Consider the following 15,731-nt stretch of genomic DNA (forward strand, 5'->3'; position numbering starts at 1 on the left):
TCGGTAAATGGACACTCGTCTCTAGTTCCTATCAATTTTTGTTGATTAGATAGATTTTGCTACTCTTACTCTGGTGTTGGGATTGGGATACCGGCATAAATATCAACGCATGTACGCACTCGACGGCAGCTTCCTAAAATTTGCACGTCCGCCGGGGATGCATCGATGCGAAACGCGGTCGGAAGGCTGGCAAACGCCGACACAACCCACCACTCGAGCCGCATCGCCGCATTGGTGTCAGCTCACCTCGTCGTGCACAGCGACGTTACAAAAATGAGGACGAGCTGAATGCATCCAGATCCTCGCTCAGTGTGGCGTCGTGAAGCTCGACATCGTCGTCACGAGCCAGCTTCTCACGCTCCATTGCGAGCTGGGCAAGACGTAAGCGTTCGGCTTCACGAGCACGTTCCTCTCGGGCACGTTTCTCTTCCGCGAGTTTCGCCGCCTGCTCCTGCTCCTGCTTCCGCCGCTCTGCCTGCTCGCGCTCCTTCTCCTTTTCGCGCTGCTCGGTCTCCCGACGCTTCAATGCCTCTAGTTCATCGGTGCGCTCCTTCTCCTTCTGCTGAATTTTTTGTTGCTTGATCTGCTCCATCGAGCGTGCAGAAAGCCACAACGAGCTTGACTGGCTTCCATTAGCGTGAGGGAGCGGCGTTCCGTTAGGGGTTTCCTTCTTGGCGAGCATGCTCCAGGCCCCGCGGTTTTCCACGCGAAGAGGCTCGGCATTCGATAGCTGCTCGTCACGAATTTTCTTGGCAGCATCTACTGTTGCAAGCACCAGCCAGTAATGTCAGCACGGGGTGTTCACCACGCAGATATTGGCCAACATATCTACTAACCGGCGTGAGTTGAAGCAGAAGGGTCAAGCTGTGACAGACTCGGAGCACTTGAGAGCGGTGGGGACTGTGGCATGGCAGCAAAGAGCGTTAATTAATACGTGACTGGAACCGCAGCACTTAAGACTCACTGGCTCAATTACATCTCACAAACCCACCCTTTCCAGAGGAGCGCCGCCGTCGTCCGAGTCAGAATCACTATCGCTATCACTATCCGAGTCTGACGACTCGGAAGAGCTAGACGAACTCTCCGATGAGCTGTCGCCACCCTTTTTGGCAGCTTCCGTATCGGCATCCACGTCTGTCATGGCAACATCTTGGTCCAAACGTCGATCAGCACCATCCCCAGGAGCTGCGCGTGCTCCACTGGTAGCATCACCATCGATTGCCGCCAGTTCACTCTTAAGTTCCTCCTGGCGGTGTCGGATATTTAATGCCGCCACCTTCGCAGACTTAAGTCGCTTGTCAGCTGGCGCCATCTTGGACTTTTTAGCCGGGCGCTTCCGCTTGCGGCCAATCCCGTTTTCCTACAAGAGGAGAAACAGTGAACACTTAGTACTGGCGGCGTGTGTGGCTTGAAGAGGCGTAAGATTCTTACCCTAACATATCCTTCCAGCATTCGCAAGCACCGGGTGTCGAACGCGTTGATGTCTAACTCTACTTCGTCGTTCTCGTTTGCCAGCTTTGCAACTGGAACCGCTTCCGCAATAATCTGAAGGACACGATTGATTTTGTCCTGAGGGAGTAATTTGATATCGGAACTCAACCGAGCCTTGTCCATTTGGCTCATAGGCTCGTTTAACTCCTCCTCTGTCAAATCTTCCATCTTGAACGGTCTGAACACGCAAAGCAAGAAAAAATACACAGTTAGCACGCGCGCAGCGCGAACACCCATACCACAGAGCAGAAAAGCGTACCTAGCAGCAGCTTTGGTTGGCTTGGAAACGATTGTCTTCGCCATACTTGGTTGAAGTTGCTCCAGAGTTGCCTTTAAACGCTCGATGTCTTCCTTCAACGACATGATTAATCCCGTTTCGTCCCCAGAGGCTTGTCGCTTGGTGTTGCCCTTTGTTCCCTTGCCTCCTCGAATTTTCTTCGATGTGTACGTTGCATTTGTCTTGGAATCCTTCTTGGACTTCGGATCCGAGAGCTTGCTCTTGGTCGATAGCTTGACGTTGAGACTCTTGAATCGCTTTTCAAAGTCGTCAATGAGTTTGCGTGCATAAATGTGTACTTGGCTGTGGGCGGCGTTGTAGAGCATTGCATTCCGGAACACAAGGCGCACTTGCTCCGCGAACGCCGTGGGGCTGTCATAGAAGCCAGTCTCCAAGTTCGTCCGAATAGTTCCGAGATCCATTGGTTCCTTGATAACATGGAAGTAATCTGGGATACCCAGTGCAACTGGATCTACCGGAGCCAAGAAGGGTGCAGACTTCGGATTAGACATCAGACCCTTCAAGATACTGAGGCACTTCTTCATGCTCATGGGAGCATGGTCCAGATCGAGAATATTGTCTTCGCGTAGGTGCGCCGGAATTGAACGCTTCCGCTCGGAGCGACCCAATACCAACGACGGCGACGAGTAGTCCGACATCGGCGTGCCGACCTTTCGCGGCGCGACAATAGTAGGACCGGCCAGAGGGGTCACGATCTTGACAACGTCCGCAGAGGCCGTGATAGCAGCAATGCCAGGGGCGGAGATCGAGAGGGCCTTCACTTCGCGCTTCACCGCCGGGGTAACCGCCCGCGCTGCCCTTGTGCGTCGCGGCAGCGTGCGTTTCACAGGATCCTTCGGCTTGTACACCTTGTACAGACGCAGCTCATTTGTCTCCTTGTCCAAGAAGCCGTGGAGCGTAAATAGCCCGAATCGGTTCTCACCAGCACCTGAAACGATAAACTGCGACGGGTTGCTCGCGTCGTGCACAAAGCGGATTTCCACGTCGTTCTCCGCCACGGTCTGGTGCTTGCCCTTCATGGCCTGGATCTGGAAGGACCCGCTGTACTTTCCCTGAAAAGGCATCGCCGATCGCACATTCGCATCCGTTTCGTAGCCCAAATACACCGGCGAGACATCGCTGACGGAGGTATTCGTCGTCCTGGACGACCGCGCAAGCGCTGATCCGGACATCGCCGGGTGCACGCTGTCCGCGGCGCCGGAGCACGTGGGGATAGAGACGTCTTCCTGCGACTTCATCTCGAACGGGCTGATGATGCCGTTGGGGCCAAACGCGGCCTCGCTCATGCCCCACATGCCGGACCAGACAGCGCGCTTGTCTTGGATGTAGTACTTGCCGACCAGCAGCGGCGCGTACTGCAGCACTTCGCGCGGAAGATCAGGCACGGACTTGGGCTTTTTGTTGGCAGTTGCAACTTTCTCCGCCTTGACCGACACTGACGCAGGCGCTACAGCATTGCTGCTCGTATCTTTGGTCGCGGGCGGATGGGCGGTGGACTCCTGCTTGATCGCGGGGGTGCCGTTGCTCTTGGTCTTCTGCGCCTGCTGCTCGACCATCATGACGCACACGTGCACGCTGGCGAGGCTGGTGGGCTGCGCGTCGGGGCTGGCGCTGTCAAGGTCCCCTCGGGGCGTGCCCGAGGTCCACGGGGTGGCGCTGTCGCTGGGGCTCACTACTTCAATGCGCGCGGTCTGGAACACTGCGCTCTTGTCGCCTTTCTCGGCCTTGTCGGGCCGCACCACCTCGTCCCGAGGATCGTCCAGCGTTGGGTCGCCTATGGTGGCTGCGGGCGCCAGCTTGGGCGAAGCCGGCCGCGTGCTGCTGCTGCTGCTGCTGCTGGGAGGGGCGCTCGCGGACGAGACTGCGGTCGTCGGCGGCAGGCGCGTCACGCGGGGACCGGCGGCGGCGGGGCGGGGCTGCTGGGGCGCCGGGTCCGCGGGCTTTGCTCTCTTTTGAGGAATGACCCCAGTTGCCGCGGCGCGCGAATTTGGACAGCCTCGGGAGTGATGGTCACTCCAAAAGAGGGCGGGGGCGTGTATTCGGGGGGGGTCCGCCTGCCACCGCTCGCTTGCTTTCGAAAATGACTGAAATTCGTTTCTGGGAAAGCGAGGAAAGAAGAACGGCCGCGGGCGAGCGGGAAAAACCTCGGCGACCGGCCGCCGCACTTGGATCCAGTATGCGCATCTGAAAAACCTCGATCGACCCCAAATCGCCTTTGGCGGGGTTTGCGGTCAACCCCCGCCAAAGCCGATCGAAAGCACCTGCTTTCTTCGCCGTTTTGGGCCGAAAGATGCCTCAAGACCGCTAAAGATCCGAGACAGCCTGGCCTCTACAGCTGGCGGCGGCGGTGAACTTGGCGGCGGTGGCGTCACGTCTTGCCAGCGACGGTCTCCGCTCGTGTGCTTCGTCGTGTGAAGCGTCCCCGCCGCGCCGTGCTCGACAGTCGTCGCATGCTGCCGTTGCCGCGCTTGCAGCCGTTTGGGACTTGAACTCAGATTTTGAAACCCCCCTCCCAGTCCGGTCTCAAAAGACTGCGCCGCAAATTATCGCTTTGTGCTGCCGATCCCGTGCTCGAGCGGCGCAGTCTTTCCGGCACGGCCAGAAAAAGCCCCTGCTGTGGCTTCCCACCATCCATTTCCCGTACCCAGCAAAAGAACAACCGTTCGAGAAGGACCAAAGCGAGCGAGACGATGGCGGCGGTGGCGGGCGGCGGATGAAAGCCCCCCGCGGTGCCGTCGGCGGACGGCCCCCGCCGGGCGTAGGGAGGACGAGTACAGGTGCAGGTGGCGCCGGATGACAGGCAGCAGGCAGCAGGCAGCTCGGCCATGGCCAAGCAGGAGCGAACACAGCATTACGGCTCACGCCCAAAAAACCGCCACTCAAATGTCGCCACGTACAAGGGTTACGGTGTTCTTATAGAGGGAGTTCCGCTCCCACTCGCTACGAGAACATATCATTTCAACTTGCACGTGACCAGTATCAGGCGGCCGCGTGTGATTGTGCTGTGCACGACGGACACTTCGCGTCGCAGCGACGGCTTTGGGTACGTCCGACACGGTGGCTCGCAGGCGGTCGATGCGGCCGGCAGGCCTGGCGGGGTTACGGGCGGGTTACGCTGTGGGTGGGCCACCCAAAGATCGCGCCGCTTTGCAAAGATCCGATTACCGATTCCTTCCAGATTTTGTCCACAAGATCTGCTGCTAGTGTAGCGCACTTCAATCGCCCGCTGACAAGGACGCTCACTGCTCCATTAGCTCTTTAGTTGTCGGGCTCGAGTCGCTGAGGCTGACTCGCGTGGCTGTAAGGGACACCCTCCTACCTTGGGCTCAGAACGCCGGGTTCCGCACGAGGTCCTGCACCATGTTCTTGTGGTGGGACTCGTTCGTGCCGCCGCCGATCTCCAGCAGCTTCGAGTCGCGCCACAGGCGCTCCACGTTGTACTCGCCCACGTAGCCGTAGCCGCCCAGCGTCTGGATGGCGCGGTCCGCGACGCGCTTCGCCATGTCGCCGCAGTAGAGCTTCACGCCGTCCGTGTCCACGCGGTTGCCCACCGAGTCTAGCTTCAGCTTCCTGCATTCAGCCATCCATGCGCAAACGGATTAGATGTTAGTAAAGCTTCGCCTTCACAGCTCAGTCAGTGTACACCCACTTCAACCCACCTCGCCGTGTTGTACACATACGCACGTCCAGCCATGTACTCTGCGTAGGACTCGGCAATGTTCTTCTGGATCTGGCCAAAATTGTTCAGCGGCCGGCCGAAGGCTTCGCGCTCCTTGGCGTAGTTACTCATGACCTCCAGTGAGCGCCGCGCGATGCCCAGACTCATGGCCGCCAACGTCACGCGCTCGATCTCAAGGTTGCGCATCATGCAGAGCACGGCGCCGCCCTCGGAGCCCACGATGTTCTCGACTGGCACCTTGCAATTCTCGAACACCAGCTCGGCAGTGTTTGAGGCGCGCATGCCGCACTTGTCCTTGATGCGCTGGCCCAAAGAGAACCCCTCGAAGCCCTTCTCCACGAGGAACGACGAAAAGTCCTGCTTCGCCTTCCCCGTGTTGCCAGTGCGAGCATACACCAGGAAGGTGTCGCCCAGTTCCGTGTCATTTAGGGCACCGTTCGTAATCCACATCCTGGATCATTGACGAGCATCAACAGCACCACACGTAAGACTCCTGCCCCCACCAGACTAAAATGAGTGGAAATTCACCACCCTAAGAACAACACGTACTTGGTTCCGTTCAGCAGATAGTACTTGCCACACTCAGACTTCTTCGCCGTCGTGCGCATGCCCAGCACATCCGTGCCGACGGAGGGCTCGCTCATAGCCATGCCGCAGATCTTGGCGCCCGAGCAGGCGTCAGGAAGGTACTTCTGGCATTGAGCGTCCGATGCATTGCGCGCAACGTTGTTCACAAACAGCATCGAGTGCGCCAAGAAGGACAGACAGAAGGCCGGGTCGCTGGACGAGAGCTCCTCGTGCGCGATCACAGCCGCCAGAGCGTCCATCTCCGATCCACCGTACCTGTCATAGCACCAGTCAACAACATGTTAGAGCCACTAGCTAAGCGAAACGACTCAATATGAGCAGCAGCACGCACTTTTCTGGTGCAGTGATGCCGAGCAGGCCGAGCTCTCCCAGCTCTCGGAAGAGCTTGATGTTGAACTTCTCTGCGCGGTCATGCTCCAGCGCCTGCGGGTCCACCTTCGTCTTCACGAATCCGGTCAGCATCTCCCGCAGGGCGCCATGCTCCTCCGTCGGCGTGAACAGATCCAGCTCGCTGCTCGACGACTGTTGGTTTTGCACGCATATCTCGGTCAACACCAGCGTTCCTCCCTCGAGACTTCCACTACGAGACAGCCACGCACCATGGAGCGGAGGAGGCCGCCGTCGGCCGCGATACGCGCGCGGCGGGCGACAACCAAAGGCTGGCGGAGTTGACGAAGCATATTGATATGATGCACGGAGAGGGAATTGGCGAGTGACGTCAAAACTTCAAGCGTCGGGAACTGTGTGCGCCACATCAACTTGAAGTCAAGGGCAACAGCGATGATTTGCTGTCTGTATGGCTGGTGCTGGTCGAGCCAATAATACCCGGAAACTCCCCATACTCCTTGCAGGATGCAGCGGCGACACGATGCTGACCGTCGCCGAGTGCATGGTACGATAGGGTAGGACTCGTTGCAAGCGTTTGAGTGAGTTTTGTCAAAGCTAATGGAATTGATGTGTGTCTGCAGCGAGGGCCAGAGGTTCCAACAATGATGAAGACGATTCAAGGGTACGTGTTGTTGAGTGCTTCAGGTTGTACTTGTTCAACAGTTCCTTAGCATGTTGTCGCGGTTTTTGGTATAATAGTTGCCTGTTGCAGTGATGAGGAAGATGAATAAGCTGCAACTCGAGGGTCCGCAATCGCCTCAACAGGAAAATGACGACAATCATCAGGCGGAGCTCGAATCGCGTGCGACCCGCTCTCGAGCAGGTAGCAACACCAGCCACCGCAGTGCTGGCAGTAGCATTTATGACTATTTAGACGCTCTGGAGAGCGAATCTGCAGCAGGGCAGTTGCCCTCGATCACGAGTCGGGCATCGTCCGCACCGTCACATCGTGCAAGACAATCGAACAGGAGACAACCGAAGGAGTTTGCCTGGGAGGAAGACTCCAATAGACCCCACAGTGCCAGCGAATTTGGCGACGGAGAACACTCGCCATTGCGTTCTTGTCGCTCGACTTTCAGTCGCCGGGACGATAGCAACAACTCGCACCAGTACTACGTCGGCATAAAGGAGAAGCTGGCAACCATTACGATCGAGTTGAATGTGAGCAACTCACTGGATAGTGCATATGGCTGTGGTAAGATCGAAGGCTAATGGTGATCTACTTTTCTACCTTTCTCTATAGGACAAGACAAAGACAATCGAGCTGCTGAAGATGGCACGCAAGAAAGACGCCGCTAAGACGCAGCAATTGCTAGCAGATGCTGAGCAGCATATGAAGCAGGAGCTTGCAGCACAGCAGCAAAAGTTCAACAAGGAGCTAGAAAAACAAATGGATTTCGCACAAAACCTCGTGACGGACAAAGTAAGTAGTGGTTTGCATGGCTAATAACCTCGGTGAATTCCTGACACTAATGAATGTGTAATGTGTTAGTCTGCATTAGCAAAGCGATGCGATGAATTAGTGATAGAGGCCCAGAAGGCAAACGCGAACGCTGCACGCGAAGCTGAGCGCTTCAAGATGAAGCTCAAGGACGCCAAGGAGAGGTGGGCCGTGCAGGAAAAGGTTCGTCGAGATCAGTGGATCGTAAAGAAGACCGAGGAGATCAAGAAGTCCACCGTAGCGGCATTGGAGCCCGACATCCAGCTCATTCTAGCCAAAGGCAAGACAGACTTGGAGAAGGCTCGTGACGCTGCTAGCGAGGAACGACGGAAGCTGCAGCAACAGCTCGAAAAGGAGCGTGAACTCGCGTTGCAACGACAGAAAGATGACTACGAACGCAAGCTGGTCGAGGCGCGTGAAAAGGAGCGCGCGAAATTGATGACACGGTTAGACGCCGCCGATGCCGAGTTGCAGCAGCAGCTCAGCGCTCAACGCCGACGACTGCAAGAGGAAGCAGAGACAACGCGGAACGAGTTATACGCCGAAGTTCGAGCAGCGAAGCTCGCCAATGCAAAAGAGATGGACGAGCTGAAAGAGCAGCACATGCACAAACTGCAGGCCGCGGCTGAGAAGCTGCAAAAGGAGAAGCAGGACATCATGTCGAAGTATGAGAGCGAGTTCATGGCGCTGCGAGAGCAGACCAGCGTCGAGTGTGAACAGTTCAAGGCACAGCTAACCAGCAAGCTGCGGGACGAAATGGCTCGAGAGAAACAGGAACTGGAGAAGCAAATGCTGAAGACCCGCGACGCGAAGATTGAGCTGGTGATCGAGAAGCTCCAGGAGGAGAGTAGGCAGATGGTCGAGCGCGCCGAGCGCAAGGCGCAGAAGAAGTTCAGCCAGGAGCGCGCCGAGTTGGAGCGCAAGCTCAAGCAAACGGGCGAGATCGAGGGCGTGTGGATGGAGAAGAACCGCGAGCTGCACGACAAGCTGAGCAAGCTGGAACGTCTGCACGACGAGCTGCGGCGCGAAAACGAAGCGCTCGGCCAGGACTTGCGTCAGGCCGGCGACAAAACGAGCGACTTGGCACGTCGTCTGCACGAGGAGCGGCGGCAGCACGAGGACTCGATGGCGCAGCTGGAGAAGCGTTGCAGCGGCCTCCAAACCGACAGCGAGTACGCGCAGCAGCAGCAGAGCGTCGAGATCACCTCGCTGCGCGAGAAGCAGGCCACCCTGGAGAGCCACTTCCAGCAGCAAGTGCAGAAGCTGCGCGACGAGCACGACACCGCGCTGTCAAACCTGCACGAGCGCGTCAAGGCGACCGTAGCTCGTAAAGACCAGGCCATCGCCGACTTGCAGGAGGAACTGCACATTCTGCAGGTGAAGCTCGACAAGAGCCATGCGCTCATCGAGGAGCAGCGCCTGCAGCTCTTTAGTCAATAGAGCAACGTATCTTCACTTGCAACATGCACTTTCAACTCATGGGAGCGGCAAATGAAGGCAAATTGAATAGGATTCCATTGGGAATAATAAGAATAAAGGGGGCTGTCATGGCGACGAGACCAGTCCGCGGCCGCCGACGATCACGAAACTAGTAACATACTGAACGAATTGGGCGCGTGCGTAGCTTACTTCTTGGCCGCCTTGGTGGTCTTCTTGGCCGCCGACTTCTTCACCACTTTCTTCTTGGTGGTCGTGGGCTTCTTGGCCGACACCTTCTTGGTGGCCTTGGTGGCCTTCTTGGCGGCGGGCTTCTTAGCCGTCTTGGTGGTCTTCTTGGCCGTCTTGGTGGTCTTCTTGGTGGCGGGCTTCTTGGCAGCAGACTTCTTGGCGGCCGGCTTCTTAGCGGCGGGCTTCTTAGCGGCAGCCTTCTTGGCCGGGGCGGCGGCCTTCTTGGCGGCGGGCTTGGCGGTGGCGGGCTTCTTGGCCGCCACCTTCTTCTCCTCGGCAGCCAGCTTGAACGAGCCCTTGACGGGCACGAGCTTGCCGGACTCGACGCCGCGCTTCAGCGCGATGTTCAGGCGCGACTTGGAGTAGCTGGCGCCCTTCTTGGCGGCCACGTACTTGTCGATGGCATGGCGCGACGAGCCCGAGCGCTCCTTGAGCGAGAGCACGGCCTCCTTGATGAGGTCGTAGTAGCCGGGACCGGCGTTGGCCTTCTTGGTGGACGGAGCGGACGGCATCTTGGTGAAGTTGGGGGCTTGGGGTGCGACTTGAGCTGGAGTGGGGAAATTCCGTTGTGTTCGAGGCTTTTTCAGCCCAAAAATCTGCTTTCAAGTCGTCGCACCGTGTCTTTCCGACAGGCCCGTTGAAGTGCGTGTGACTCGCGCTCTGTATGGGCCCGAAACTCGCGCGCTTAAATTCAAACCACTTTTCACAAAGCTCCGCCAATCAGCGCGCGGTTCGCGAAGACAGGGAGAAAACTTTGGCTTGCCTCTCCGCCAATCACGACCCGCGGTGCAGAGACGCGCCGGCTTCCTCGCGCGCGCTCGTCGAGGTCGTCGGGAACGCCAGTGAATACACTGGCTGTTTGAACGGGGATGGAGGGACGCTCAAAGGGAGGGGGGTCACGTAGAGAGCACCCGAGTTAGTCCGTGGAATGCCACGCGGCGCGAGCGTTCTCGGCCCCCAGCGAGCGCCGGCGCCGCGCGCGCACGTGTACAGCTAGATGGTGGCGTGCTGCACACGGGGGTTATGCTCGTGTCGGGCTGGCGCGCAGCGTCTCGGAGCCCTCCACGGCTGTCTCGGGCCGATTTTCCGATCTCCATTTAGCGCGGTCTGACCCATAAATGCCACCCGTCCCATACTGACCCATTGAGCTTCCAGGCGGGGGCCAACGGCGACGGGGCTCTAACGGCCGCTATAGTCGATATTGTACAACGAAAACTTGCATGCGAGTACACAAGACGTATGTTACCTCCCCTATGCAACTCGCATCGACTAACTCGGTCTGGGGCGCGCTGTAGGGCCCGTCAAACAAACCCTTCTTCCATTCCCATTTTCGTCACGCGCGGGCTAATCGCGGACACCTCGCTTCCGAGCAAGGAAAGGCCCGTATGAACACGGCCGTTTCTCGATCGAGCACTGCACTAGGGCAGAACAGTACGATACGGAGCTGCACGCGCATTCCCAGGCTCCAGTTCGTCCCCTCGCCTCGTGCACAAGCGCCGAGAGCGTGGCGAGGAAACCTTCTTCTGCCTTCCTCCATCTCACTGCCCTATGTACTGGAGAGGCCTCAGCCGTGCCATCCTACACCATACCGAAAACCGCCGAGTGCTTCACTACACAGCACGCGATGCTATAGAGGCCTTTGTTCAGGATATCGGTCAAGTGTCGATGCCCCCTACGGCGAGCGAGGTCATCGCCAATGCCTTGGCCACTTCATCGCTTGCGCGTTGCCACATGAGCTTTCCCAACGAAGCTCCTCGCAAGAAACAGGGCTCACCGTTTAAAACCTTGAGCGCGCTTTTATGCAAGGATATATCATTTATCTCAGTAGATTGGTGCGCACGCAGCTTTACTGCAAAGACGCAGCAAGTGACCTGTGTACGAGCAACTACACCACACGATCGCCCTGTGCGCTGCATATCACTTGAAATTACTACAGCAGCAGCATGCTTATCCACCATAACGACTATGAATCATTACGTGTCAATAAGCAGCCTCAACGGAGCGAGACAGCAACTTGTAAACGAACCACATTGGGCGAGCAAGTGTCTTCAAGCCATTCAGACAAAGGACTCAAGTAACAGCAAATCCACCCGTCAGCACAGTAACGTACCCGCAAATGCATGTTGACTTCATCACCTACAACGCGTCACAACTGAAGCTGCTCGACGTTGGCAATCCCTATGCGGGCCGTGACACCCTTATCTACTCATACACGTTAACTCGGCGATATTCCGGCGATAGATGGGAAGATCCCGGGTGTTTTAAACCGTGGGTAATTGCCTCGATTAGCGGCTTGCTTGGAGGCGCGGCGGCACGCACGCCGGCCATGGATGGCCACTCCCGAAAATCCTCGGCCTCGACTCCTCAGCGCCCATGCTCGCCCGCCGCTTCCTGCTCCAGACCTCGCGCGGCTTCGCCACCAAGGCCGCGGCCGGCCAGTGGCTGGCCAGCGTGCCCATGGGCCCGGCCGACCCGATCCTCGGCCTGACCGAGCGCTTCAACAAGGTGAATCCTCCCACAAAGCAGAGGACAAAGATCTCCTCATCGCGTAGTCTGACGCCCCGCCTCTATCTAATACACAGGACACCGACCCGCGCAAGATCTCGCTGGGCGTCGGCGCCTACCGTGACGACGACGGCAAGCCGTACGTGCTGCCGTCCGTGCAGGAGGCCGAGAAGCGCATCATGGCCGCCGGCAAGAACAAGGAGTACGCCGGCATCGCCGGCATGAAGGACTTCGTGGACCTGTCGCTGCAGTTCGCGTACGGCGACGACTGCGAGGCCCTCAAGGCCGGCCGCGTCACGGGCGTGCAGACCATCTCCGGCACGGGCGGCGTGCGCCTGGCCGGCGAGTTCTTCGCCAAGTTCCTGGGCGAGGGCACCCCCATCTACCTGCCCAACCCGACGTGGGGCAACCACATCCCCATCATGAAGAACGCCGGCATGGAGGTGCGTCGCTACACGTACTACGAGCCGGCCTCGCGCGGCCTCGACTTCTCCGGCCTGCTCAACGACCTGGAGGGCGCCCCCGACGGCTCCGTCTTCCTGCTGCACGCCTGCGCGCACAACCCCACGGGCGTGGACCCCACCATCGACCAGTGGAAGAAGATCGCCGAGGTCATGAAGGCCAAGAAGCACGTGCCGTTCTTCGACTGCGCCTACCAGGGCTTCGCCTCGGGCGACGCCACGCGCGACGCCGCCGCCATCCGCCACTTCGTCAAGGAGGGCCACAACATCATCCTCTCGCAGTCGTACGCCAAGAACTTCGGCCTGTACGGCGAGCGCGTGGGCGCGCTGAGCGTCGTCACGGCCAGCAAGGAGGAGGCCGAGCGCGTGCAGTCGCAGCTCAAGATCATCATCCGCCCCATGTACTCGAACCCGCCCATCCACGGCTCGCTGATCGTGTCCACGATCCTGTCGGACGCCCAGCTCAAGAAGCAGTGGTACAGCGAGTGCAAGGGCATGGCTGACCGCATCATCTCGATGCGTACGGCGCTGCGCTCGGCCATCGAGAAGATCGAGCAGGCCAACGGCGTCAAGTCGGACTGGCGCCACATCACGGAGCAGATCGGCATGTTCTGCTACACCGGTCTGACGGAGGCCCAGGTGACGCGCATGATCGAGGAGCACCATATCTATTTGACCAAGGACGGCCGCGTCAGCATGGCTGGCGTCACGTCCAAGAACGTTGAGTACCTCGCCCAGTCGATCGCCGAGGTCGTGCAGAACGCTTAAGCCTGCGTGCGTGCGTGCATGTATGTGTGCGAAGCGGGTGGGCGATGAGGCAAGTCCCCCACCACACGGATGCTGCTGAAACGTTGTTGCAGCTGCAAAAGGTGTAAAGATCACAGACCAAGCCCAGCTAATACACAGGCTGAGCCGTTAGAACCATCCTTCGCAAGTGTTGATTGCTTTCTCGTACATCATCCTTGCTGGCACGATTTGCTACAGCACAGTGTTCTGCCGTGAATCACGCTTGCTTGCTAAGACAAGACAGACAGACTGATAACACGCAATGTTGTATTTGAACGAAATGTACACTTCAATGAAGATGCTGCATACACACAAACAACAAATGCGCCCGCTTCTTATAGCAGACAATCCTCGGAGCTGGAAGCTGTCTCCGACGTATCCGGGGAAGCAGCGTCGCCGCATTTAGCTTGGATGTACTCGGACTTCCTGACGAAACGCCCTTTGATGCGCGGACAAGAATTGGCGAGCCGTTTGCGGCAGTCGTACTTGATGCGCTTATGGTACACGCGAAGCTTTCGCTTCTCGTGGAAGCGCTTCAGCCGCTCACGCCGCTCAGCAGGTGAGTAGATGCCGATTTTACGCTTGGGCAACGTCATGATCTGGTGCTGGCGCAGCTTTTTCTGCTGGTGGTGCTGGTACTGGTACAGCGGTAGCTGTTGTTGCAGTGGCTGCTGCGCCGTGACTTGGTGAACAATGGAGCGGAAAATGCTGGCACCGTTGTGCTCTGGATCTATTGCTACCGTCTCAGGACTCACCAACCTCGGCTGCATGCCATGAAACCCGTCTGAGCGGCCCCAATACCAACGGGGGTCAATGCTTGGTGCACTCCAGCCCGCTTGGTCGGAGACCTTTGCACATTTTGGGGCTGGGATGTCGTCGTAGTCGACAAAGTCAGGCTCTGGTGAAGCATAGCGCTTCTTCAATTGACGGGGTGTCGTTGCAGACGACTGAGGTTGGCCACCCGGCGAAGAGCCAAGCTTTGCACGCGTCGCTGACTTAGCACTCTTTTCGCGCACGCGCGGTGAGCTCTTTCTGGACGGCTCGTGCTCTCGAAGTGCTCTCATGTTCCCCATGGACGAAGAACCCTCCGAGAACAACCTGAGGTCGTTGTCTGTGACGAGGATCTTCTTGTCCACCATCGTCGGCGACACCACAGAGGTGTCATCCTTGAGCAGTGCACTGGCGTGGCTGCGGTTCTCTCTGCTGTTGCATGCAGCGGCGTCGACCCGGAGCCTTGTAGGGGGCACTATATTGGCGGAAGACTTACTCAACGGTGGCGACTTTGACGCAATGTCCGTGAAGACATCATCGACCAGGTAGGATGAAAACTCGTTTGTGCCTGGATCGGTCAGCGTCATGTCCTGCCAGTAGGCACCCGAGCGAAAAACCAGTGGCTTCGTGGAGTCGTCTAGCTCCGAGGAATATGCGAGCTCCGATTCGTGAAGACTCGGACAGTACCTCCTCGACGAGTCCTGGAAGAACGACCGAGTGGCACCGGCAACCGGGCCCGGCAATAGGAAATCCACGTCGTGCAGCTCCCAGGGCTGCGGCGACGATGTCGGAGCCCTTGAACTCATGAAAAATGGAGAGGCATTGGCCCTGCTGGCAAGGTGCAGCTCTTCGTGAGCAGGGTCGATGCTCTCCAGATCCATGGCGATGCCAGTCAACAGATATTGTGCGGCTGGGGTCGAGAGTTCGTTGCCTGGGCTTGGCCACGCGGAGGACGCCTTGCGCGGGACACGTCGCGCTCGAGAATGACATCCTGGGAGCGGATCCGATAGCTATGGCCGCTGCAGCCGACGGTTCACACGCTTATTCCAAAAATTAAGGGCTCACATTCGCCCGTGCGAGCCGCGCCGCTCGGATCTCAAGCGCGACGGCTGCGAACCAACGGATGGCTGGGCTCCGGCCAGCATATCCTGCCGCGATCCAGATTGAAGTCGCCTTGGTGCACTCTTGAAACGTCGCGCACAGAATCTCGAGACCTCCCTCCCTCTGCTGTGTACTACGCAATACGACGCCCTGGTGGACGCGAGGATGGCACTCTATCCAGAATGTAGACTATATCAATTCTGTGGCATTATAGACTGCAACTATCGCAGCATTGCGGCATGGCCAAACGCGGGGCAACCGTGCTTGGCCATGCTTGTCAGAGTCAAGATCCCAGATCGGATCCTAGTTGAAGCTGTCAGCCAATCGGATTGCGCGAACGATGAAATAGTGAAAGCGAGTATAAGTGAGCATCACGGGAATGGTCCTGCGTAACTGTAGGCTGCGCAGCTGCAACATTACCGAGCTCGGATGTCTGTGCCCGAGGCCCGAATCAAGTCTCGATAGAGTACATGTATGCGCTGCGGACTTTATAGCTACCGTGATGCTTGGGCCTCTCATTGCCAGGCTTCATGGCTACCGTGATGTTTGTCCTCA

At 58.1% G+C, this 15,731-nt stretch overlaps 6 protein-coding genes across 7 annotated transcripts; 2 read left to right on the forward strand and 4 right to left on the reverse strand.

Moving 5' to 3' along the window:
* Nucleotides 1–265: 265 nt before the first annotated feature.
* IUM83_14281 (Transcription initiation factor TFIID) lies at nt 266–3,669 on the reverse strand (the record flags this gene model as incomplete). The annotated part of the gene is made up of 5 exons (XM_067939013.1): nt 266–762; nt 837–900; nt 992–1,360; nt 1,432–1,669; nt 1,751–3,669. The coding sequence occupies 5 exons, from the start codon at nt 3,667–3,669 to the stop codon at nt 266–268; spliced, it is 3,087 nt and encodes a 1,028-aa protein (XP_067791085.1).
* Nucleotides 3,670–5,115: 1,446 nt separating this feature from the next.
* Nucleotides 5,116–6,736, reverse strand: IUM83_14282 (Isovaleryl-CoA dehydrogenase; the record flags this gene model as incomplete). 2 transcript variants are annotated; one of them, XM_067939015.1, is made up of 5 exons in its annotated part: nt 5,116–5,359; nt 5,449–5,919; nt 6,018–6,311; nt 6,388–6,578; nt 6,656–6,736. In XM_067939015.1, the coding sequence occupies 5 exons, from the start codon at nt 6,734–6,736 to the stop codon at nt 5,116–5,118; spliced, it is 1,281 nt and encodes a 426-aa protein (XP_067791004.1). The 2 variants fall into 2 exon arrangements, with proteins under 2 accessions (XP_067791004.1, XP_067791003.1); XM_067939014.1 differs by having other exon boundaries at nt 5,470–5,919; nt 6,656–6,658.
* Nucleotides 6,737–6,924: 188 nt separating this feature from the next.
* On the forward strand, nt 6,925–9,324 carry IUM83_14283 (uncharacterized protein; the record flags this gene model as incomplete). Its single annotated transcript, XM_067939016.1, has 5 exons — nt 6,925–6,948; nt 7,025–7,065; nt 7,523–7,604; nt 7,687–7,866; nt 7,936–9,324. 5 exons carry the CDS (start codon nt 6,925–6,927, stop codon nt 9,322–9,324), a joined length of 1,716 nt encoding a protein of 571 aa, XP_067791087.1.
* A 185-nt stretch (nt 9,325–9,509) lies between these two features.
* Nucleotides 9,510–10,064, reverse strand: IUM83_14284 (Histone H1; the record flags this gene model as incomplete). Its single annotated transcript, XM_067939017.1, has 1 exon — nt 9,510–10,064. One exon carries the CDS (start codon nt 10,062–10,064, stop codon nt 9,510–9,512), a length of 555 nt encoding a protein of 184 aa, XP_067791043.1.
* A 1,861-nt stretch (nt 10,065–11,925) lies between these two features.
* Nucleotides 11,926–13,286, forward strand: IUM83_14285 (Aspartate aminotransferase; the record flags this gene model as incomplete). Its single annotated transcript, XM_067939018.1, has 2 exons — nt 11,926–12,057; nt 12,135–13,286. The coding sequence occupies 2 exons, from the start codon at nt 11,926–11,928 to the stop codon at nt 13,284–13,286; spliced, it is 1,284 nt and encodes a 427-aa protein (XP_067791082.1).
* Nucleotides 13,287–13,639: 353 nt separating this feature from the next.
* Nucleotides 13,640–14,956, reverse strand: IUM83_14286 (CCT domain; the record flags this gene model as incomplete). The annotated part of the gene is made up of 1 exon (XM_067939019.1): nt 13,640–14,956. The coding sequence occupies one exon, from the start codon at nt 14,954–14,956 to the stop codon at nt 13,640–13,642; it is 1,317 nt and encodes a 438-aa protein (XP_067791084.1).
* Between the last annotated feature and the right edge of the window lie 775 nt (nt 14,957–15,731).

Source organism: Phytophthora cinnamomi, assembly GCF_018691715.1.
Source record: "Phytophthora cinnamomi strain GKB4 chromosome Unknown Contig42, whole genome shotgun sequence".
In the NCBI taxonomy this organism is placed as follows: domain Eukaryota; phylum Oomycota; class Peronosporomycetes; order Peronosporales; family Peronosporaceae; genus Phytophthora; species Phytophthora cinnamomi.